Source organism: Myxine glutinosa, chromosome 3 (assembly GCF_964187855.1).
Source record: "Myxine glutinosa chromosome 3, kmMyxGlut1.1, whole genome shotgun sequence".
Taxonomy (NCBI): domain Eukaryota; kingdom Metazoa; phylum Chordata; class Myxini; order Myxiniformes; family Myxinidae; genus Myxine; species Myxine glutinosa.
Window position 1 is genome coordinate 126,740,008 of NC_136263.1, and position 24,538 is coordinate 126,764,545.

The 24,538-nt window shown below is 42.5% G+C and overlaps 1 protein-coding gene across 18 annotated transcripts in view; it reads left to right on the forward strand.

Moving 5' to 3' along the window:
- LOC137423219 (DNA (cytosine-5)-methyltransferase 3A) overlaps positions 1–24,538 on the forward strand; it is a 549,884-nt gene that overhangs the window by 515,254 nt on the left and 10,092 nt on the right. For 8 of the 18 annotated variants that reach the window (XM_068110127.2, XM_068110135.2, XM_068110132.2 and 5 more), the window contains 4 exons: positions 6,356–6,370; positions 14,118–14,159; positions 14,412–14,481; positions 20,639–20,757. In XM_068110127.2, the coding sequence (XP_067966228.1) occupies positions 6,356–6,370; positions 14,118–14,159; positions 14,412–14,481; positions 20,639–20,757 (246 nt within the window). Of the gene's footprint in view, positions 1–6,355; positions 6,371–14,117; positions 14,160–14,411; positions 14,482–15,295; positions 15,391–20,638; positions 20,758–24,538 lie in introns of those variants that run through there. The other 10 variants (XM_068110134.2, XM_078774538.1, XM_078774534.1 and 7 more) reach the window with 5 other exon arrangements.

A 24,538-nucleotide genomic window follows, 5' to 3' on the forward strand; every position in this document is an offset into this window, starting at 1 on the left:
TATATATATATATATATATATATACACACATACATATACAAGTAAAGACTTGCGATTGGGAGTAAATTCAAACGACTCCATGGTAAGATCTCCAACCTTTAATTGAACCAACAATGACTCAACATTTTGGTTAACAACATGTGAAAAACCACATGCATCCGTCAACCTTCCTCAAGAGTGATAAAATAATCTCAAAACCCTCCTTATATACTCAAAGGTGGGGTGGGAAAAGCTGGACAGCCAATCAAAACACAAATTACATCGCTCTCGTGAACCCAGACAGTTATCACCAAATTAAAAAATTAAAAGCACATTAACAACTCAAAGCATAACGTAATGAGTATATAAGGGGGGTTTTGAGATTATTCTATCACTCTTGAGGAAGGTTAACGGATGCATTGGTTTTTCACTTGTTGATAACCGAAACGTTGAGTCATTGTTGGTTCAATTAAAGGCTGGAAATCTTACCATGGAGTCATTTGATATATATATTAGGGTGGCCCAAAACCAAAAAAGTCTGAAAATCATGCTCCTACCTCGTGCCCCTATTCCTTTCACCATTAAAAGTATACACCATACATTTCAGTCAAATTGAATAGTATTTAGAGGTCGCTCCAAAATGCACATTTCCACCCCAAGAGCAAGAAATACAGATTTTGTAATTTAATATACACAAATTGACCAACCAAAACTACTAAGTTAAAAGGACATTTCAAACACATATATGAAACATGAATATTTCTAACTCAAACACATTTCAGCATTATTAGATGGGTAATTCAAAATCAGAACACTGAATCAATCATAAAACAATAATTATTTGAAAATCCAAAGCATCGATCCATAGTTAGTCGGCACACATCACATCCAAAATCACATCTTGAGTGTTGCCAGCTTTGGTTGGTACTCATCGTCGTTTTCGCTGCTCTCCTCTTCGCTGCTGGCGGCAGTCCCTGAAGGGCCGGCTGTTTCAAAGGAACTTGGCAAAGCGTTTGCCTTTTGCTTTCGCGCGTCCTCGGCGGCCTTGCGCTGTTGCCTGCGGGTTTCCTTTTGGGCTTGCATGACATCCATCCCAGCCATAGAACAACTCTGCAGGTTGTCCCGCTGCATGAGGAGAAAATGCTTGTCCTCCTCGTTCTTCATTAGCGTGAGTGCATCTTGATGAGCAATGTTGAAAAGATCATGTAGGTCTGCCATGAATATTTCCTCCTTAGCACGGTCAGAATCTCTCTTTCGGCCGCGATTCTTCTTCAGAAGGAAGTAAGCGTTCCATTGCTTCGTGAGCTTGGTTGCGGCGTTATCAGGGCGCTGGGTGGGAATACCGGCTTTCTCCTAGAACTCATTGACAGCTTGGATTGTGAGTTTCGCGCTCTCTTGTACACTCATCCCGTTCTCCATATGGTGGTGAGCAAAGAGCCCGAGCACACTGCCTTTTCTAGGCAAACCGGCGACTTGGATACTGGAAAGAGCCCGAGCACACTGCCTTTTCTAGGCAAACCGGCGACTTGGATACTGGACTGGCTTTTCCGAGAAGCCAAACTTTGGACGAACTCCTTGTCGTTGACATCGTGCGTGCCTCACTACAACCATGAGACGGAATGAATCAAAAACTGACAAAATTCTTTACATATGACAACGACATTAAAGCAGAAGATTGAGGTCGTCCAATCACGACAGTTGGAGGAAAATTCAAATATACAAAAAGTCACTCACAAAACGCAGGCAGAAACATAGATATCTACAACAACAGACCAAAGAAAATATCACACTAAACAATGGAAAGAATACACGCACTCAACTGACAACAACAGGGTAAATAACAACATAAACATTAAAAGTCGTCATTTGGAGCGACATCTAAATGTAGTCCATTCGTCTTGATTTTTATATTTCCAACTCCTATGGTCTAATCTCTAATGGAACAAGGGCATCGGGTCGGAGCGGTATATTTCAGACTTTGAGATTTTACCCTATTGGCTTGGGCCAGCCTAATTAACTATATATATATATATATGTATATATATATATATATATATATATATATATATATATATATATATATATATATATATATATATATATATATATATATATATACATACAGCTATTTGCTATTTGATCTTCATTTCAACAATATTGATAGATAAAGGTGATATAATATAACAAATATAATGAAACATTTACATTTTGTAGTCCATTGTATAATTTAAATAAACATAAATGCAAATTTCGCATGTGGAAAAAGTAAGTACACCCCTACATTTATCACTGCTTCAAATACATAAAATTAGAATCAGGTGCACCAGCTCAGGTGCAAATGATTAGAACATCGTTAGAGAGGATCTTGGAGGAACCTGTCTTATTTAAACCTCAGACATTTCGTTTGGTTTGCTCTTTGTTGTTGAAGTGTGCGGCGTCACCATGCCTAGATCAAAAGAGCTCTCTGAGGCCTTCAGAAAGAAGGTTATAGATGCCTATGAGTCTGGGAAGGGATTTAAAAAGATCTCCAAACAATTTGAAATCAATCATTCGACTGTCCGGAAGATCATCTACAAGTGGAGAAGATTCCAAACAACTGCCAACTTGTTCAGGCCAGGCCGCACCGGCAAGTTAAGCCCAAAAGCAGACCGCAAGATGCTGAAAGAAGTCTCAAAGAACCCCAGAATGTCATCACGGGACCTACAGGTAGCTCTTGCCACTGTTGATGTCAAAGTGCACGAGTCTACCATTAGAAAGAGGCTGCACAAATTTGATCTTCATGGGAGGTGTGCCAGGAGGAAACCTTTGCTGTCCAGAAAGAACATCAGGGCAAGACTAAAGTTTGCTAATGAACACCTCGGCAAAGACCAGCACTTCTGGAACAATGTGCTCTGGACAGATGAGTCAAAGGTAGAGCTATTTGTCCACAGTACCAGAAGACATGTTTGGCGAAAACCAAAGACAGCATTTGACCACAAGAACCTGATACCAACTGTAAAGCATGGTGGTGGAAATATGGTTTGGGGCAGCTATGCTGCATCAGGGCCTGGGCAGCTCACCATCATATAATCCACTATGAATTCTTCATTGTACCAGAGGGTGCTTGAGGATAATGTGAGGCCATCTGTCGGAAAGTTGAAGCTCAACCGAAGGTGGACCTTGCAACATGACAATGACTCTAAACATACCAGTAAATCCACCAAGGAATGGTTGAAAAGAAAGAAATGGAGGGTTCTGGAATGGCCAAGTCAAAGCCCGGATCTAAATCCCATCGAGATGTTGTGGGGGGATTTGAAACGAGCTGTGCATGCAAGAAACCCCTCAAACATCGCACAGCTGAAAGTATTCTGTATGGAGGAGTGGGCAAAAATTTCTCCCAGTCGATGTCAGAGACTGGTAGACAGTTATAAGAAACGCCTACTTGAGGTTGTTGCTGCCAAAGGGTGCAATACCACCTATTAGAGCCAAGGGTATACTTACTTTTTCCACATGTGAAATTTGCATTTATGTTTATTTAAATTATACAATGGACTACAAAATGTAAATGCTTCATGATATTTGTTATATTATATCACCTTTATCTATCAATATTGTTGAAATGAAGATCAAATAGCTGTATGTTGAAATATGTTGGAAAAGTCAAAACTTTACATGAGGTGTACTTACTTTTTCACATGACTGTAAGCCTCAGTGGTGCACATGGACCTGTAGTCTTGTTTATCACCTTAATTAATGATCTTTCTGATTCCCTGGAAAATCATGCTTGTTTCTTTGCTGATGATTCCACCCTCTGCTGTATCATTTGTTATCCCCCTCAGACAGGTCGTCAGGCAGTAGCATCTTCCCTCTCTGCAGACCTTTAAAAATAAGGAGCTGATCCAACAATTGGAAAATGTCTTTCAATTCTGAGAAATCCTACAAAATCAGCCGTCTCTCTAAAAGGACTGTCTGACAAACCCTCCCAACTACTTCAAAAACAAACAACTTGAAGAGGTTGAGTAACTCAAACGTTTGGGCCTCACTATCAGCCATGATCTTTCTTCTGCAGACCATAGTTCCAAGATGGGCTCCAAAGCCAGCCACCAACTGGACATCCTTCATTGTGCATGGCCTTTCCTTGGCCAGTCTGAACTTTTCACAACCTTTAGGCCTTCATCCACAGATTGATGAAGCACTGCTCTCCCTTTGGGTAGGTGTCCTTCCCTCACACCCTCACCTTCTTGATGCCATGGAAAGCAAGGCCCTGAAAATAATTGGAATCTCCCACAATGAAGCTGAGTGTCTCAACCCCTTTTCATTTATTAGTTGTCAGTATTTCATCCCTGTCTTCCCCTTCCTCTTCTTGCTGTGTTTCATTCACCTTGTGTGCAGCTTGTTCACCATCATGTGTCCTCCCATCCCCTTGATCTCATTCTCACTTTTTATCTACTGTTGGTGTTTCCCTCTTTCCATTTTGTTCCTTTCCATTTTGTTCTCTTCTATTCTGCTCTGGAGCTCTTCCATGAGCCTCGATTATGTATACTAAAAAATAAATGTCCGTGAAGGAACATATCTATGAACAAGTCAGCCAGTGGATCTTCATTCTTGCACACAGTGGGTCTTGTGACCAAAGACAAAAGCTCACAACATGATATTGGATGGGCACGCACACTCTCCAAGGAAATGGGTGGTTTTTGGTTTCATGGCGGTGTGATTCAATAAATGTTTGTGGGTTTTTTGTCATTTATGGATGGTATACGAGTTACAGTGCGTACTTTAAGTATTGGTTGTTTTCATAGACAGTCGGACCTCTGTATTTGCCACAAGGGTTTCTACAAACCCCCGCTTATAATACAATATAACGATTGTGACATTCGGAATATGTTTTGCTCCATGCATATTTACCGTTATAACGATCGATATTGTTGGAAGAACGTTATAACGATCGCTCTGTCCCAGGAAGTTTGACATAAACAGAAGGCCCTTTTTTTAAATAAATCATCAAAATATAAATGATATTGCCCAAAATAATTATCAAACATGTCAAAAGAAACAATCATTTTATCAAAAAATTGCCAAATTAAAATATTTCCTCACATTCTGCGTCGAGTGCTTGCCACGGCCCTGTGAGCCGGTGGGCCTGTTCCAGCACGGTTTATCAGATAAATTATCCCTGAGGCGACAACTCATTTCCAGTCACGTGCGGTGTGAGAGGTCAATTGAGGTGCGTTTTTTTGTCGAACCTCAAGTGATAAACATCAATCGCATTATCAATGGTGTGCTCGGCTCTTTTTATTATTTACTCATGATGTGTGAATAATAGGGGACACGTCCTGAGGGAATAAAAGGGGACGCGTGCCAAAGCTCGGGGTCTATTAGCCTGAGGAAGCTTGCTGGGAAGCGGTTTTTTTCTTTTTTTTGGGACTGTGCACTAGGGTGGTCCAAAAATGCAAAAAAATCACTTTTTTATCTGGATTTTGATGCTCTATTGGATTATTGTTAGACATGGTCCAAATCATTCACCCAAAAAATATTTTGCATCTGAGTCATCTATAAACTCATACACACTCAACATATAAATTTGTCATTTTGGTCAATTTTAATGACTTACAAAGACTTTACAAATATTTTTTTCCGAAATAATGTCATTGATGACATTACCCCTGTGAAGTCCTCATGGTCGAAACATGAGTCAGACATGTATGAACATGTTTCAAACATGTTTCAAGCATTGTCAAACATGTTTCGACCATGATGATTTCACACTCACAGGCGCAAGCGCATGCAAAAAGTCATGAACCACAAAATGGCTTAGTACAATAGTGCATGTACTTTTTCCACCTAGGTTGCTATTGGATTGTTCTCATTTAGCCAAATTTGGTGAAAAACGCCATATTTCAATTGAAGTGTGGTTGAGTTTCTAGATGGAATTGAGCGAAAATATTTGGTGGGTGAATGTTTTAGACCATTTCTAACAATAATCCAGTAGAGCATCAAAATCGGAGAGATCGATGTTTTTTGGACCACCCTACTGTGCACAGTTGTCAGTATAACTTTTTGATCGCCCCACATGTTTTTACCACTTCAAATAAAAATAGGGTTCTCAAACTTTCTGGGAGCTTTGATTTTAGCACTTCCTGCCTTGCTCAAGTAACATAAATAATAAATTATTTTTAAAAAATACTCCTCCCCCTCCAGCCAGCTCCCCCAAAATGAAAAAAATAAAAACAATTTCCACCCAATACCTCGTCGTGGAAATCAGCATTTTGTTTCATTGTGGCAGTCGTAGTAAAGCTCAGGAAGCAAGAACTGTCTTTATAAAATGATTGCTTTGTGTAAAGTGCTTGCTTTTGGAGAGTGCAGTAACACAAACATACTGTACTTTACTTTTCGTCAGCTCTCTGGATACAAGGTAATTAAACTTTTGTTATTTTAGCTTATATCACAGTGACCGTTTCCAAGGAAACCGATGTGTGCAGATTAATTATTTGACTTGCAGACTGGAATTACAGCCACAAGTTAGTGAAAGCTGACCAATTACAGATACAGACAAGTATAAAAAGTATTACAGAGATAAAGCTTGTCCTGTGGAGGTAAGTCTTCATAGCTCCACTAAAGTGGACTTAGAACTAAATTACTTCCCTATTTTAAAAAGTTCTTCTAATTGTAAGTGCCGTTTTTTTGACGTAAAACGTCAGTGCCATTTAAGGGAATACAAGCTCAGCATCAGATTGTGGCTGCGAATTCCTGGGTGCTGGGAGTGGAATAATAAATACCATGAAAGATTAACCTGTATAATGATCGTCGATGTCCAACAGATCCCTGCCTTTGCACTGACCCAAAAGGAATGCTCTGCATTGTTTTAATAGCTCTTCTATCATATGCAGGCACTCACCTTCGACCTGTAATGCTTTGCAAGCTGAAGTTATTGTTTATATTAATTTCTTTTAAACAGCTGCCTCGCTACCTACACACTGCTTGTGAACTCCTCAGCCATACGCATCATGCAACCAATGGCCTTTTGTGGCAGCAACGTTTCCGCTCCAAAGTAAACAAAATATTTTCTTGTGAAAGAAAATCATTTTAAAACAGTAATCACTCATTGTAGACACTATGTTGTTTGCTTAGGCGCTCTTTGCCCAGTTTATAGTATAATGCAATATGTAGGTTAATGTAATGAACGAGTTTGGTCTCCAAGTGTAGCGGTGAACAATTGGCTGAGAATGACCTGTATGCTGCTATGCTGCACTGCCTGCTTCCACATTGATTTTTGCTACGAGAAGCGTTCAAAAGGTTATTGGAACGAGATATGATAGTCCAAGAAAATCCAACATTCTCTTTTATTTTTCAACATTAAAGTACATATAATTTAAAAAAAAATTCTTATAATAAATATGGTATGCATATGTGCATGGACACACTCACATGTACACACACTAGCATGCACACACACACACACACACACACACACACACACACACACACACACACACACACACACACACACAATGTACTTGCATAATGAAAAATAATGAAAAAAATTCTTGGACTATTGAGGGTACCTCATTCCAATAACATTTTGAATAACCCACTTACCATAAAGTACCTTTCCAATTGGGTTACCATAAAATCAGCAGACAATTGCCATATTACGCTGAACCCGTGTGTCTGTTGTTTATGGTACAAATCAAAAGTATGACACAAAGTTGGCTTCAGTGTGACTATTTCTGGTAACTTGCATACTGCCCTGTCACCAGCGATTAAGACCGCTGGATGGCGGATAGCCGAAACAGTTTTATTCCCGAGGCGGCACCCTGAAAAATGGCAGTATTTTTGTTGCGCGCAGAATGAAGGAAAGCAAAGCGTTTACCTGATCTGAACACACGGATTTATTTCGAAACCATAAACAAGAAAACAGGACAGTCAATTCAACAAGTATGATTTAATGAAAATAAAGCAAGGGGTGAAATAAATGTTGAGGTCACCTAAAATTCTAACTGAGGTACCTCCACACATGGACTCAAAAACGGACACACAGGGGAAAGGTAAAATAAAATAAAATCCCTTTAGCCGGCCGGAACTTAGCTCTGGCCTCAAGTGGCCCTCTTCGTGGAGAGTGGGGCGATGGCTCAGTTATCTTGCGCCAGAGCGCACAAGATGGTGCCGAAAGCGCCAAGGGTGGTAAGGCGAGCAGACGAGATGGCCTCCTTTCTCCTCCACCGTCTGGGAAGCACACGCGGCCTTCAGCTTCCTTGCGAGCGAACAATCATTGAAACTTGGGATCTCGCGAGATCTTGGAGACGACTGCAGGGATTTTCGAAGCTGTACACGTTCTCCACGTTTTCAAAGTTAAGTCATTGTTCACAATTGTATTTTGTCGAAACTGTATTTATCTTTCGGTGTGTGAACCTGTAGTGTGTCCCTTGGAAGTTTCTCGGTGTTAATCTTTCATAAATTCATCATTTCTGTTTGCCGTGCGTGTGCGGCCTTGCCTCAGGTTTCCCCGGTCCCCCGTCGAAGTTTGTTTCTTCCTTCGCTGTTTTTGCTAGGTTCTTAGATTTTCCCGTTCTTCCCCAAACTTCCCCGAACATGTACTCTTTGTCTAACGTTTTGACCCCCCCCCCCCCCACCCCACCCCCCAGAAACAAAAAACCAAACAAAAAACCAAACAAAAAAAACCCAACATTTATTTCCCTTTCTCCGCGTATGAAGTTGTCTAGTCATGTGCTCCTGTCCACGTGGGCTGTCTTGCCCCGCCCCCATTATCTCCTTGCCTTCCACCTTTTGCCCTGTCCACGTGACTCGTGGTTGTCCCTCTAAGCTCCCTCTCCCCGTTGGTATTTTTGTGAATATATGACTGTTCTTCACGGTTCTGTTTAAATATGTTTAAACTTTCCCCTGCAGTGTTTTATTCAGTGGTTTATTACAACACGCTGTTTTTCTTCCTATTTAAAAGGCTTTTTTCAATTTCCCCTCCAACTCATTCCATTTCAAAAAAATATTCAATCTCTTATAATTCTAAATCACTACATGCTCTAAATTCTCATTCATTCCACCCCTCCTCCATCGTTCTTAAACGGATCACTAACTTGAAAATCACAATAAACCCTAATTGTTATAAATGTTCGTCTTTCATTAATCATCCACTTTCTAAACTCCCCCCTTGCCCCTCCCCTCCAAATCTCCCCCCTTGCCCCTCCCCTCCTAAAATCCCACCTTGCCCAATCCCCACCTAAACTCCCCGCTTGCCCCTCCCCTCCTAAACCCCCCCCTTGCCCCTCCCATTCAAAACTCCCCCCCAACCCCTCCCCTTCAAATCTCCCCCCCCCCCAACCATCCCTCCCAAATTCTCCCCCTGCCCACCTCCTCCTCAAAGCTGCCTCCTCCCCACTTAGTCTACCTTCTATCTCATACCTCCACCTCCCCCAACCTTCTACTTTCCTCTGCCCCCCCCCCCCCCCCCTCAAACAACACCTCACTGTGCCTCATCCCATCACCATCAAACCTTTCGTGCTGCTCATCCTTCCCTCTCTTGTAACTCTTCTGTAATCTCTGACACACTATCAACTGCTCTCCCTACCTTCCCCACTCATCCTTCATCTGACCCTACCCCTCCCCTCCCCTGTCCTGCACCCGATGCCCCCCTCTCTCATCATTAACGGTATGGACCTCAAACATCCGGGGCCTTCACTCAAACTTGATTGATTTCTCCATTCAGGTTGCTTCTGACAATCCAGACTTGATCTGCTTAACAGAAATTTTCCTCCTTCAAGATGTCTCTGATTCATTAATATATCTTCCTTGTTACTCCCTCCTCCGGTATGATAGACCTGAGCCTCGTCCTGGTGGTTGAGTGGCTATCTTTATCAAAAACTCTCTTCCCCACTCTCCTTGCACTGACCTCTCTCCACCCCACCCCCAAGAGTACCTCTGGCTACGGCTTCCTCTCCGCTCCCACCTTTTGTTCATATGTGTTCTGTACCGTCCTCTAAACAGTGATGACTCCATTTACATTTCGCTGTCGGACAACATGGACCAACTTCTATCAACTCAATCAAACTCTCTCTTCCTCATATGTGGTGACTTCAACTGTCATCATGCCAGCTGGCTGGGTGTGGGTTCCTCTCTCACCAGCCATGGCACATCCGCAAAGGACTTCTGCGACTTCTTGGGACTGACACAATCTGTCAATTTCCCAACCCGGATCTCAGTCAATGGAGTATCTTCTCTTCTGGACTTGGTTATGACAAACTTCCCTGCAAATGTCTGCTGCTCTTCTTCTGCTCCAATCGGTTCTTCTGATCATGTGCTTGTTAAAGTGGACATCTCTGGCCATTCTCAGAGAGCCTCCTCAGCGCCGACCAGTCTGGCATTTCACTCAGGCTGACTGGCACGGTCTGCAAACAGCCATCAATCATCTGGACTGGTCTCCCATCTCCACTGCCTCCGACATCAATTCTTCCTGGGAATAACGCAAACTGCTCTCTCTCATGCACAGATTTATCCCATCTCGTCTTCAGTTGTCTTACCCTTCCTCCCATCCATGGTACACTGAATCTTGTGGTGCGGCATTTGCCCTGAAACAACTTGCCTTTCCCTCTTGGAAGGCAAATCCAACTGAAGGCAATCTCAGTTCCTTCCCCCCAAGCTCAGAACAAGTGTGTGTCTACCCTCAGGAGTGCCAGGAAGCACTGTCTCTCCACGCTCAAGATTGAACTCTCAAACCTGTCTCCTTCCTCCAAATCCTGGTGGCGTCTGGTCAAATCCGTTTCTGGTGTTTGTTCCCCCTCCATCCCCTCCCTTACCGCAAATGGCTACACAGTTGACACCGCACTTGACAAAGCCGAATGCCTCAACTCTGTGTTTGCCTCAAAATCTTGTGTCCCAAACCCATCTCTCTCTGTTCCCACCTTTCCCAGTCGAACCCAACTGCTCCTGGACTCTGTGTCCTTCTCGCCTGACAAGGTGGAGAAGTTTTTGTCAAATCTCGACTCTGATTGTGCAACTGTACCAGACGGCATCACCCCACGGGTCCTAAAATCCTGCTCTGCCGCTCTATCTCACCCTCTCTATGTTATTTTCACCCTCTCTTTTGCTCAAGATCATCGGCCAGCATCTTGGAAATCAGCAAACATTACCGCTTTACACAAAAAAGGTGCAAAAACAGATCCTTGCAACTACAGACCAATCAGCCCGCTCCCAATTATCAGCAAAGTCATGGAATCCATCATTGCTTCGGATATCAAATCCTTCCTCTTCTCCAATGGCTTGATCTCTGATCATCAATTTGGATTGAGACCAGGTCATTCTACTCTGGACATGTTGCTTCTGCTGTCTCAACAATGGATGGAGGTCCTCAATGCCAAACGGGAAATCAAAGCTGTCTCCCTTGATATATCATGTGCCTTTGATACGGTCTGGCACCCAGCTCTGCTCACCAAACTCTCCTCCCATGGTATCCATGGAATCTCCACTCATGGCTTGCGGACTTCCTCTCTGGTCGTAGGCAACGTCTGGTCCTGAATGGATTTCTCTCATCTCCCCTACCTGTCCTGGCTGGAGTTCTCCAAGGTAGTGTTCTGGGCCCTGTGCTATTTCTGGTCTTCATCAATGATCTATCCTACTCTCTGGAAAATCCTCTCTATCTCTTTGCTGATGACTCCACTCTCTGCCGCTCCATTCTCATCCCTCAGATTGGCAGTCTGCAGCCTCCTCACTCTCTGCAGACCTGGACAAAATCACAGACTGGTCAAACAAGTGGAACATGTCTTTCAATCCTGACAAATCTCACACTCTTACTATGTCTCTCCGAAAAGACCGACTGGAAAACCCTCCCATCTACCGTCTCAACAATCCTCTCCAAGAAGTTCTGTCGCTCAAGCTTTTGGGTCTCATTATCTGCCGTGATCTTTCTTGGGAAAACCACATTTCCAAGCTGGCCTTCAAAGCCAGTCGCCGACTGGGCATCCTCCATCGTGCGAAGTCCTTCCTTGGCGCACCTGAGCTCCTCACCACATACAAGGCTTTCATCCACAGCTTAATGGAATACTGTTCCCCCCTCTGGGCCGGTGCTCCTGCCTTACACCTAGCTCAGCTTCACGCTGTTGAAACCAAAGCTTTCAAAATCATTGGAATCTCCTGCGATGAAGCTAACTCCGAAGGCCTTTCACTCACTCACCGCAGGCAGGTTGGTGGTCTTTCTGTCTTCTACCGACTCCTCTCCGGCCTTGCTCCCCCAGCTCTCTGTGCTCTGTCCCCCAAATATTCCTACAGGTCGCACAAGATCTGCCAGCAACCATCTTAAGGTTAAACTGCCAAAATCTAGGCTCTCTGCTCACCTTCACTCTTTCATTCCCCTTTTCTCCCACCTCTGGAACAAACTCCCCCACTCCCTTTAAACCCACTCATCCCTCCAGGTCTTTAAAACAACTGTTCACCACCATCTCTTATCTTCCCCCATCCAAAACCTTCATCTTTTCTCCCCCCCCCACCCCCCCATTAATTCACCCCAGATACACTTTCTTTGAAATTCCAACCTTTTTCCTGGAAGTCCTTGCAGTGTTCATATGTTTTATACCTCTCCCACCTCCCCCCAAGCCCTCCCCCTCCCACATTTCTCTCGATGTCCCTGCTCTCAAATGTTGTGTTTGTGTCCTTCCCCCTCTCTCCCCATCTTGTTTACTGCTCCCCTTATTTTGTGTTTTATGTGTCGGTTTGACTTTTTGTGTGATTAATGTTAGCTCTTTCCCAAGCCTCGATCTTGTATACAAAAAATAATAATAAATAAAAACACTCCTTTTCAATTGCCGCAGCAAAATCCCTCTCCTCAGCCCGCACAAAAATGGCCAAGCCTTCTCGTCAAAACCAGGAGAGAGAGTTCGACTTGTTCCCCAACGTCTCTCGAAGCTTCTCGCTCTGATGTCACACCGACCAATCGCAAAGCTCTTTCCAAATCACCCCACGGTCCTCTCGGCCAATCACGACCTTCAGGGGCTTGGTCTGCCGGCTCTTTCGTACCTATCTGGGGGCGTTGTCTTTTTGCCGCAAGTTCAAGTGGGCGGGGCTTAGTTGCCGTGAGTGTTCATAGGGCTGGCGCTGGTTTGTAAATGTTGTTTAAAATAGGTTTTCATGGCTGTCCATGATAAATGTAAAACGTTAAGGAAAATTAGAGAGAATATCACATATTTTATACTTCTAATTGGGGAAAACTAACCTTAATCCCCAACTCATTATCACTGCTTCACCCCTCATGTGAAGACACATAACCGATTTTAAGCTACAGTTTCCCTACTTCATTACATTGAGATTTCTCCTACGTGTCCATGGTCCATGCTATAATTATACAATCCCACCTTTACAATGGGATTCCTTCATCTACCCACATAAAGGTAACAATATATACACATAACCATCAGTGGTGAAGCTTTCACCCTTTGAAATTTTGTCTGTGCATTGTGATTACTGCAGTAATCTTATGACACTTAAAATAGTAACAGATAAGATGTCGATATTCATACTACGAATACTGCTACAATCATGATAGCTGTCCGTTCCTCAAATTGTGAAGCCTTGAAACTTGAAAAGCAAGAATGAAGTTGAAATCCTTGAAATCAAAGTGAACCCTTGAAATCGAAGTCATTCATCATCCAGTTAGTGCATTGTGATTTCCTCAAGGAAGATTTTCTCAGTGTAAATCGCTGTATTCCTGTAGACATCATTAAATATTAGAAAACGATCGGTCCTTTCAGACAAACATAAACCGATTAAAGTGTTGCAGCCGAAGTGAATACATTTTTTTCTCCAAGTAACTTCATGAGTTTAACATTTAATCTTTCTTAATTAATGGCAAAAGTAATTTTATACAAGTTCATAATAACTGACCCATTCAATTAAACTTGCTTTGCTGTCATCATTAGTTCATAACTGCTTCAAAATTCTGCAATTCTTTTTGAACTTTGTCAATGGAAAGGAAACTTTCTGTCGCTTTTAATGATTTTTTTAATTTTAATGATGGTTCAAATTTGACCTGGACATTTGTTTGGAAAAGGCTTTTTATTTTAAAAGGCAGAGTAGTATATGTACCATATATTAATAATATTTGATGGAATATATTGTTGTGGTGTTGCGACCAATACCCATAATCACGTGTTTCCTTCAAGGAGTACTTCAAAAACACGTTCTGAGAATCAAGATGGCTGCAGGTGAGAAGCCTATGAGTGTGGAATATCGCATCGTTATGAAATTTCTGGTCAACAAAAATATTGTGCCTGTTAAAATCTATATATGATTGGCAACACACTGTGGTGATGATTGCCTGTCATTGTTATATTCAAGTTTATTATAAACAAAAGTCCAGGCCAAATATGAAGCACCCACATAATTTAATGTTGTCAAAGATTTGTGTCGGTGCCCTCAGGCTCTCCATTCACTAATTCTTCTCATCTTATGAACAGACCACTTATGAGCATGGGGGTTGATAGCATGGAACTGCAAGACTGCCTGGACCATGGCCGCACTGCCAAGGTAAGAGCAATGGCAACGTAAAAGCTTTCATGGGTTCGTAAGTCGTTTAGTTTTCCGAGCTGAGCAATTGTCTTATGATGCTGTGACCTCAGGTCCAAACCTTATATGCAGACTTGAGGAAATAAAAGTTGTGCAGATTTCTGCATTTTCTGGATTTGAGTTATTTCCAACGTACGCATAAATATGATATAAAAAATATACTTACAGGGATGTATTCTGTCTCAAAATATTGTCACCCACCAGATACAGCCATAGACTGTCTCACTGCAATCCAATCGCTGTCACTGAGTGGCTAGATCTCTTATAGTTAAGATTACTGAATCTTTCCAGCTTTATGTGTTTTTTTTACACCGGAAATGTATAAATAATCTCTGAGTCAGGCCATTAAATGATAATAAACTGTACTTAAGTAAAATATCAACATACCACAAGCTCATTATGACAACTGTACATACAGGAACATGTATACAATTATTCCACATGTGCATGTCATTTCTTGTCGTGTTTATGCAGGTGGTATTTTAACACAGCAATATACTTATTGTAACAACTTGTTTCGCAATAAAATCTAAAAATATAGCTCTATGCAGAGATTTATGCCTTGCAGTATACAAAATAGGGAACAAGAACGCATATGCATACACAGACAAAGGGGCATTTGTAAAGTTGAGGGAGCTCCTGTCTTTTCTACTTTGGCCAAATGAAGAGGTCAGAAAGCACTAATTTAGTGCAACGTCAGGGAGGAACCAGAATGGGGAGGAGTTTGGTGTTTTATCTCAGTTTCACCAACATGCTGTCACTGTGGTCATCGCAGCTGGAGTGTGCCCTCGGAGAAATGTGAAGCCATCTGCCGTGCAGTTTCAGCATGACCACAGCACGTCTCGGCGGCCGGCTCATGCAGGAACCGAGGTACGGGCCCTCACCAACACCTGTGACAATGTCGTGGCTTGAAATAGGAGCTGAACCAGGAGTTGCCTTGGGTCTTATAGCATGGTCTGTCCAGCAAGAAGGTATACCAAAACAGCAGTGGCAGTTTTCAGAACCACGGGTCTAAGATACAGAAGCTATCCACCAGGCACGGATCCATCATTGGGGATTCAGGGACTATCGCATTCACATCTTCCAGATTTTTGTGAAATTGGCAAATTACCCCCTTACCCAAAACTTGTGATATTTCTATGTTTGCCAAACTCCCCTCCCACAAGACCCCCACCAAAACTCACACACTTTCTCTCAAATAGTTAAGAGTCCATGTAGCCAGTTATTTATTTTATGTCCATCATCGAAGTTCCCTGGTTCCCATCCCATCGAAGTTCCCATCGAATCCCTGGTGTTGGGCTAGCGGCTAGGGTGCCGGCTTAGGATCCTAGGATCCTGGGTTCGAATCTCGGTCGATCGCCGAATTAATGCCAGGGGGGGTTGACTCAGCCTGTCATCCGTCCGAGGTCGGCTAATTGAGTACCAGTTCACTGGTAATTCCCTGTTTGTCGTTGAAGGCGGCAAAAAGGGTTGGCGTCAGGAAGGGCATCCGGCCGTAAAACATTGCTTCAAAAAGGGGACCAAAAAACAACAACTACCACGGTCCCCGAAAAGGCCAACCCCCGCTTTGCGGGGAAAAAATGGCCTCTAAACGGTGGTTTTTTTTATCGAAGGCCAAACTGTTTGGAAAGAAAATAAAACTTACAGGAATGTAAATAAACATTCTGCTAACAAAACAGACTTATCAAGAATGTTCTCGAACAGCAGCTTTCTGTCCCAATTCTGCTATGTTTTTAAGGTGCAACTTTCCAAATTCTGATAGATTTCCAAAAAGCCAAATAATTTTCTGTATTTCCTTGCATTTGCCAAGAACTTGGCCTGGCAGATAAAGCGAGCATTTTATCAACTGCATTGAAATACCTACACACTTTTAATAACTGTTGTTTTGTTATGATCGACCACAATCTCAAAAGCGCCATTTACATTTTAAAGACTTTAGAAAAAAAAAATTGTATGTTTACCGCCATTGATGCACCGTCTTTTACACCACCTTAATATTTAAGATAGAAAGGTGGACTATAAATAAGTAATCAGACATGCACTTTAACCAACCTTGTTGCAACCTGCACTTTCTCTTCTTTGTTGTCTCCTGTTGATCCATTATTCAGCTTTGCACGATATCAGTCAATGTCATCTGTATAAATGAAGCACCGACACAAGCATAACTGTCACCACCAATAATGATGTGTCTACATTCGGTACCATGATCAAACATCACAATTGCAGAAACTATGTGGCTTTACAAAGTTTGTTTGATCATTCGATCAAGAATTTTCCTCAATCGTTACTGTGATTACAACACTCTGATAAGATCATTGAAGAAGGAAATCAATGACTGTTCCAACGAGATGGTATTCATAGAATACTTACCCTGCGCAGACAACTTGGTGTAAGCCAACACTTCTATTTTTGAACGTTTCTTTTTTTTGATCCAATATGGCTACCAGACCACGTAAGCGATGACATCATAAATTTATATTCTCTAAATAATTGTCGCATAGATCATGCTCAATAAGTTTCAAACTGATCAGACTAAGCGTTGTCTCTGTCGAATTATGACGTCATAATTATGGCACCAATGACGTCATCGTTAACAACACCTATTCCCCATATTGAGTTCTTTACAATGAGCCACGTTTCAATTTTTAAAATGCTGACACAGCACACACTTTACTTTATTGAAATGCAGACACAAATGTTATATGTTCGTCAAAAATCGTCAGAATTTCCCCAAATCTGTTTTGGTCCTGTGTTAATATACCTCAGCGATTGACAAATCTGAAATCAGAATTTTATTTGAGGTCAAAATGACCCCGTGAGGTCGCTCCGTACTTTGCCTGCTTATCATGTGCAGTGTGGTAATTAATTCCATGCCCACTCTAGAAGACTCTTATTCTTCATGTAATAACAACTTCTAGCTTCCAGACCGTACCTCCAATCATCTTGAAATTTTGCACACGTTACACTTAATTACCTCTACTACAATATACAGTTTCACGTCCATCAATGAAGCGGTTCAAGAGTTATAAAATTTTAAATATTTTCGTTTAATTATTTATATCTGCCAAACCACGTGACCTATGGCAAATTCCAAAAGGTCATTTTAGCAGACTGATATGCTGAACACATCTGTGAAGTTTCCCCTCGATATGATCACAAATGAGGGAGGAGCTTGGTTTAAAAAGTTTATGCTTAAAAACGTCATAACTCCGAAACCATGTGATGCATGACGTCATTCTCGCTGACTTTTTTTCTTCGTCATGGGTATGCAATTCTGCCTGCAAAGTTTGGCCTTGATCTGTTGAGTCGTTTAGGCGAAAATTGGATTTTAGTGGTTTTTCACTCAAAACAATATGGCGTCCGAACCACGTGATCTACAACGTCATTATAATTTTATTTCTGCATCAATTTATACCGAGAAGATGCCTAATCGGATAAAGTTTTTTACTTGTCGAATTATGACGTCATAACGACGGCACCTATGACGTCATCATTCACGTATGGTATTCCACATGGAGAGTTCTTTGGAATGAGACCTGTCTCAATTATCTCTGTGCAGCAGTTTTTGAGATAGAGGTGCAAAGTTTTTTTGGTTTTTCCAAGATGGCGCCCGTACCATGTGACTTACGGATGGACCCGAATGCTTAACCCTGCCTTTCGCTTCGCGAGTGCAGTGTAATAATATAGAACACCTGGAACATAACATTCAAAGTGGGATGGACAGTCTGTTAAGGAACCACACAAACATGTTAAATTTAAACATGAAAAAAAATCACTTTTTATAACATCTGATAAATCTATAAAAATCAGGTCTAAATGCAGTTATATCTATCCAAATATATAAATGTGAACATAATTTTTCTCATTCGGGAGCTCCAAATAAACAAAGAAATATCACTCTGGTAAGGTTATGGTGTAGTAGGTGAACTCTGAATCTCCATAGCTTGAGATTGCTTTAGTCTGCAAAGTCATTTGTGAGGAGCAATAATGTGGATAACTTGTGTTATATTGATGTAGATGTAATACCTTGGTTGTGCACAATGAAAAATCATCACAAACTATGAAGTTTTGTCTCAGAACTTTACTGAGTGATCCCTCTAATATATACAGAGGATTAAACAGTATTTAATGTTATATATAAATAATCAGAATAAGTTATGTTAATTTGATTGAGAAATTTGATGAAGTGTTTGCTTTGATTAATTTATCATTGTCATTGCATGACAAGGCTAACCCCCGCTCTAGCAGGGTAAATGGCCTTAAAATGCCTGTTGTTGTTGTTTGTTGTTGTCATTGCATGACTGTTAGGACGAATATTCATCAGAAATGCACATTTGATACAACATTGAACAGGCAATTGAATAATCTTTCAAATGATATATAACATTCAACAAATAGTATGTTAAAAAAGAGACAGGAGCATGCTAAGCAACCATACCAAGAAATGAAGTCGGAAATCGCTTCATGTGATATATGGGTACCTATCAACAGGGTCTCAAAAGTACAACTTCATCCAAAGATATTGCGTGTTAACGTCCTTTTTTCACCCAGGACATCCCCAGGAACAAAAATACACCAACCAAGTAGAGTACTGGGGGGCAAGGGGTGGGAGGGAAGAGTGCATGGTAGCCCTGTCCAGCTCACAGACTAGTATCGAAGTAGTGTTTGCTGACTTCCAGGCAGAGGTGAGGAAGGACTGGCTTAAGAATACAGACAAAGGAAAAGGAAGAGCAGCACAGAATGTTTCGAGAATATGGCAGAAGAGAAGGGTCCGAGGGATGCCAATTGGGCCCGTCTCCAAAGCAGGGTCGAGACCGGACAGAACTTGTTTCGTCCATCGCATCCAGTCTACCTCTAAGCAGTTTGATGGCTGAGTAAATGTGTCATTCTGAAGTTCTTCTTTCTGCTGAGGGATATAATTGCTGAATTTATTAATTAAATTGGGCAACACATACATTAGCTAAGTAATACCGTAGAGTGGCTGTATGATCTTGCATGCATAGTTGACAGCACCAGTCTTCTCAATGAAATGAATCAAGCTCCAGAGGCCATGAGGATTTCATACATACTCTAATTGACAGTGTTAACTCTCTTGACTAAAAATTCAAATATTTCCCAGCATGCAACAAAACTATTGGAAGAGGAAACATTGGACATTGTGTTGGACCTCCTGTGCATTATAAAGTTCTTCCAGATCATCAAGTGCTTGCAAAGCTGTATGAATTCAGCTGGTGCTTCTTGAATATCAGATCTCAAGAGAAAACTTTCCATTTTTGTATCCCTTTACGCATGACCTGGAGAGTGTTCCAATGGTTGAGCAGTTCGAGCTCATTGACTTACAGGAGAGTACAGAGACAAAGGTATCATGGTGTGCACAAAGCCTGGCACAGTTCTATAAAGGGTTAATACCAACCCTTTTGAAGCAATACACACGTGCATGAAAACCTCATGAAATTGAGTTTGAGATCACGTCTGGTTGGTTATCACCTTCAATCAAATCAGTCTTTCACAATACGACAACAAGTTTCAAACCATTGTTGCCAAAACGTATTGTTGAGAAAAGGAATCTGCAGAACTCCGATTCAAGCAAAAACTGGGAAAGGTCCTCAAAATATATTAATTGGAACTATATAAGGCAGGTTAAATTTCTTGGCTATTTAGGTGTTTAATTACAGCATAATCATATCATCCAGGCTCACCACCCATTGTCCCACTCTTGAAGTGGCTATTCTTGAGCAAGGTTCTGAGAACCCCTGCTTTAGGGTCTTTCGGATGTAATATCTGAAATATTTCGCTATAAAGGCCTCTTTCATGACCCTTCCATCCAAAGGTTTGTTTTTCCATGCAGGTACATTTTTTCTTAACCACATATGCTGTAATTATAGCCAATATTTTTCAGTTTTTTGGCACGAGGAGCCATCAAAAACATTCACACAAAAGCCATAGAGAAACAAAAGTAGATAATTTAAATCCTGGAAACCATGGCACCTGACATTCTTAACTGTTATGAATTATAGTTACCTGGATGAGATCTTATAGTTACCTGTTAGGATATGATCATGTGCAATGCTTGAAATTACATGACATTGTCATCACAAATTATTTCTTCTTTCTGCAGTTCAACAAAGTGCGAACTATAACAACAAAATCAAACTCCATCAGGCAGGGGAAAGAACAGCATTACCCAGTCATCATGAATGGGAAGGAGGATGTGCTTTGGAGCACTGAAATGGAGAGGTGAGTCAAATACAGGGTGTTCCCGCTTAACGTTGTCCCGGTTAACTTTGTTTCATTATAACGTCTATACTATACCAAGGCTCACAGAACGTCGTGATTACTTACCTATAACTCACTATTATGTCCTTCTAATGGTTAGGGCGGTGGGCTTGGGATCCTAAGGTCCTGAGTTCGAATCCGGTTCAGCTGTTGTATTAATACCAGGTCGGGTTGACTCAGCCTGTCATCCCTCCGAGGTCTGCAAAATGAGTACCAGATAACTGGTTATAGAGAGGCATTGCATCAGCGGCAGACGCGCCCACAGACAAATGACGCAACCAGCAGCTGGGTGGCTGCACACGAACCACCCACCTCAGCCACCAAAGGTGGATGGGGGTTATGTTTTCACCCCTGTCTGTTTGTCTGTTTGTCCGTTTGTTTGTGAACAAGATATCTCAAAAAGTTGTCGATGGATTCGGACAAAATTTGGCAGAGATGTAGCGTATGTGACAAGGACTAAATTATTAAATTTTGGTGAAGATCCCGATTCGGATCCGGCTAGTAGAATTTTTTAAGTGATTCTTCACCATTGGGAGATAGGACCAAAAACGATACATAGCAGGATATCTCCAAAAATTGTTGACGGATTTGGATGAAACTTGGTGGACAGGTTATGTGTGTGACAAGGAAGAATCTCTTCGATTTGATGAAGATCTGAATATGGATTCGGATATGAGAATTATTTAATTTTAAGTGATTCTTCACCATTTAGTGTTAGGGCTAAAACCAACATATAGCAGGAGGATCTCGCGAGATCTTGGAGACGGCGGCAGGGATTTTCGAAGCTCCACACGGTCTCCACGTTTTTCGAAGTTAAGTCTGTTCACAATTGTATTTTGTCGAAACTGTATTTATCTTTCGGTGTGTGAAGTTATTGTGTGCAACTTTGGTTGTTTCTCGGTGTTTATCTTTCATAAATTGATCGTCTGTTTGCCGTGTCGCGAGCAAGGCCTTGTACAGTGTGCACTGTACAACCTTGAGGCTTTGTTTTTCTCTCAGTGGTCCGTCGTTTGTGATCCAATAACTTTCGTTCTCTGTATTCCCAGGCTTTTCACCCATAGCCTACTTCCTTGTGTAAATCTCAACTCAAAAAAAAAAAAAAAAAAAAAAAAAAACATTTCCTTCTCTGTTCTCATTCGTTTATTCATTCTTATTCGTTGTTTCGTTCTTCGACCACGTGTTTCTCCCCCATTTCCCCAGATAGTTTTCACTCATTAACCTTCAATGTTTACACTTTCCCCTCAAGTTATGTATTCCGTCATATTTTATAACACCTTTTTCTTCTTCTTCTTTAAAAGGCTGCTTTCGACTTGCTCACCAAATCAATTCATCCCCAAAAAAATATCCATCTCCTATAGTGCCTTTTTTCTACATTCCCTAAACTCTCCTGCACTCCATCCTCCATCCAGCGTCCTTAAACGTATTTTTAACTCGAAGATCACAAGAAACTCATTTTGCAATAAATGTTCGTTTCCCATAAATCGTACACTTTCAAAAATCCAATCTCACCCCTCCCCTCCAAATCTTCCCCATAACCCCTCCCCTCCAAATCTTCCCCATCACCCCTCCCCTCCAAATCTTCCCCATCACCCATCCCTTTCAAATCTCCCCCCTTGCCCCCTCCCTCCTAAACTACCCCCTCACCCCTCCCCGCCAAGACGCCCCCTCGCCCCTCCCCTCCTAGACTCCTGCCTCACCCCTCCCCTCCAAATCTCCCCCATATCCCATCCCTTTCAAATCCCTCCCCTTGTCCCTTCCCTCCCAAACTCCCCCCTCACCCCTCCCCTTCAAATCTCCCCACCCTCATTGCTTCTCAATTTCCCCCCGCTCACTCCCCCTCCTCAAAGTGTCCTCCCCGCTTCTTCCCCCTTCAAACTCTCACCTCCATCTCCCCCAACCTTCTGCCTCGCTCTTCCCCCTCCTCAAATAACACCTCATTGTGGCTCACCCAATCACCATCAAACCTTTTGTCCGCCCCATCCTTCCCTTTCTCCGAGCTATTCTGAAATCTCTGACACACCTTCAACAGCTCTCCCTACCTCTTCCACCTCTTCCACATCTTACCCTACCGCTCCTCCCCCCTGTTCTGTATCTGATGCTCCCCCTTCCTCTTCATTAACGGTATGGACCTCAAACATCCGGGGCCTTCGTTCAAACTTAACTGATCTCTCCATACAGGTTGCTTCTGTCAAACCAGACGTGATCTGCTTAACAGAAACTTTCCTCCTTTATGATGTCTCTGATTCCATAGTATCTCTCCCGGGCTACTCCCTCCTCCGGTATGATAGACCTGAGCCTCGTCCTGGAGGCGGGGTTGCTATCTTTATCAAAAACTCTCTTCCTCACTCGCCCTGCACTGCACTCTCTCCACCTCACCCCCAGGAATACCTCTGGCTACGGCTTCCCCTTCGCTCCCACCTCTTGTTCATATGTGTGTTGTACCGTCCACCAAACAGTGATGACTCCATCTACATCTCGCTGTCTGATGATATGGACCAACTTCTATCTACTCATCCCAACTCTCTCTTCCTCATATGTGGTGATTTCAACTGTCATCATGCCAGTTGGCTGGGTGTGGGTACCTCTCTCACCAGCCATGGCTCCTCAGCAAAGGACTTCTGCGACTCACTGGGACTGACACAATCTGTCAATTTCCCGACCCGGATCTCAGTCAACGGAACATCTTCTCTTCTGGACTTGGTTATGACTAACTTCCCTGAAAATGTCTGCTGCTCTTCTTCTGCTCCGATCGGATCATCTGATCATGTCCTTGTTAAAGTGGACATCTCTCTGACCATCCTCAGGGAGCCTGCTCAGCGTAGACGAGTCTGGCATTTCACTCAGGCCAACTGGCACGGTCTTCAAGCAGCCATCAATCATCTGGACTGGTCTCCCATCTCTACCACCTCTGACATCAACTCATCCTGGGAATTCTTCCAAAGTAAATTGCTCTCTCTCATGCACAGATTTATCCCATCTCGTCTTCAGTTGTCATACCCTTCCTCCCGTCCATGGTACACGGAATCTTGTGGTGAGGCTGTTGCCCAGAAACAACTTGCCTTCGTCTCCTGGAAAGCAAATCCAACGGAAGGAAATCTCATTTCCTTTCACAAAGCCCGAAACAAGTGTGTGTCCACCCTCAGGAGAGCCAGGAAACAATATCTCTCCGTTCTCAAGACCGAACTCTCTTATCTGTCTCCCTCTTCCAAATCCTGGTGGCGTCTGGTCAAATCCGTTTCTGGTGTTTGTTCCCCCTCCATCCCCTCCCTTACCTCAAACGGCTACACAGCTGACTCCGCACGTGAAAAAGCTGAATGCCTCAACTCTGTGTTTGCCTCTAAATCTTGTGTCCCAAACCCATCCCTCTCTGTACCCACCATACCCAGTCGTACCCTGCTGCTCCTGGACTCCGTGTCCTTTCCTCCTGACAAGGTGGAAAAGTTTCTGTCAACCCTCGACTCTGATTCTGCAACTGGACCCGACGGCATCAGCCCACGGGTCCTAAAATCCTGCTCTGCTGCTCTATCTCACCCTCTCTCTGTTCTCTTCACCCTCTCTTTTGCTCAAGGTCAACTGCCATCTGCTTGGAAATCAGCCAACATCACCGCTTTGCACAAAAAAGGTGCAAAAACAGATCCTAGCAACTACAGACCAATCAGCCTTCTCCCAATTATCAGCAAAGTCATGGAATCCATCATTGCTTCGGATATGAAATCTTTCCTCTTCTCCAATGGCTTGATCT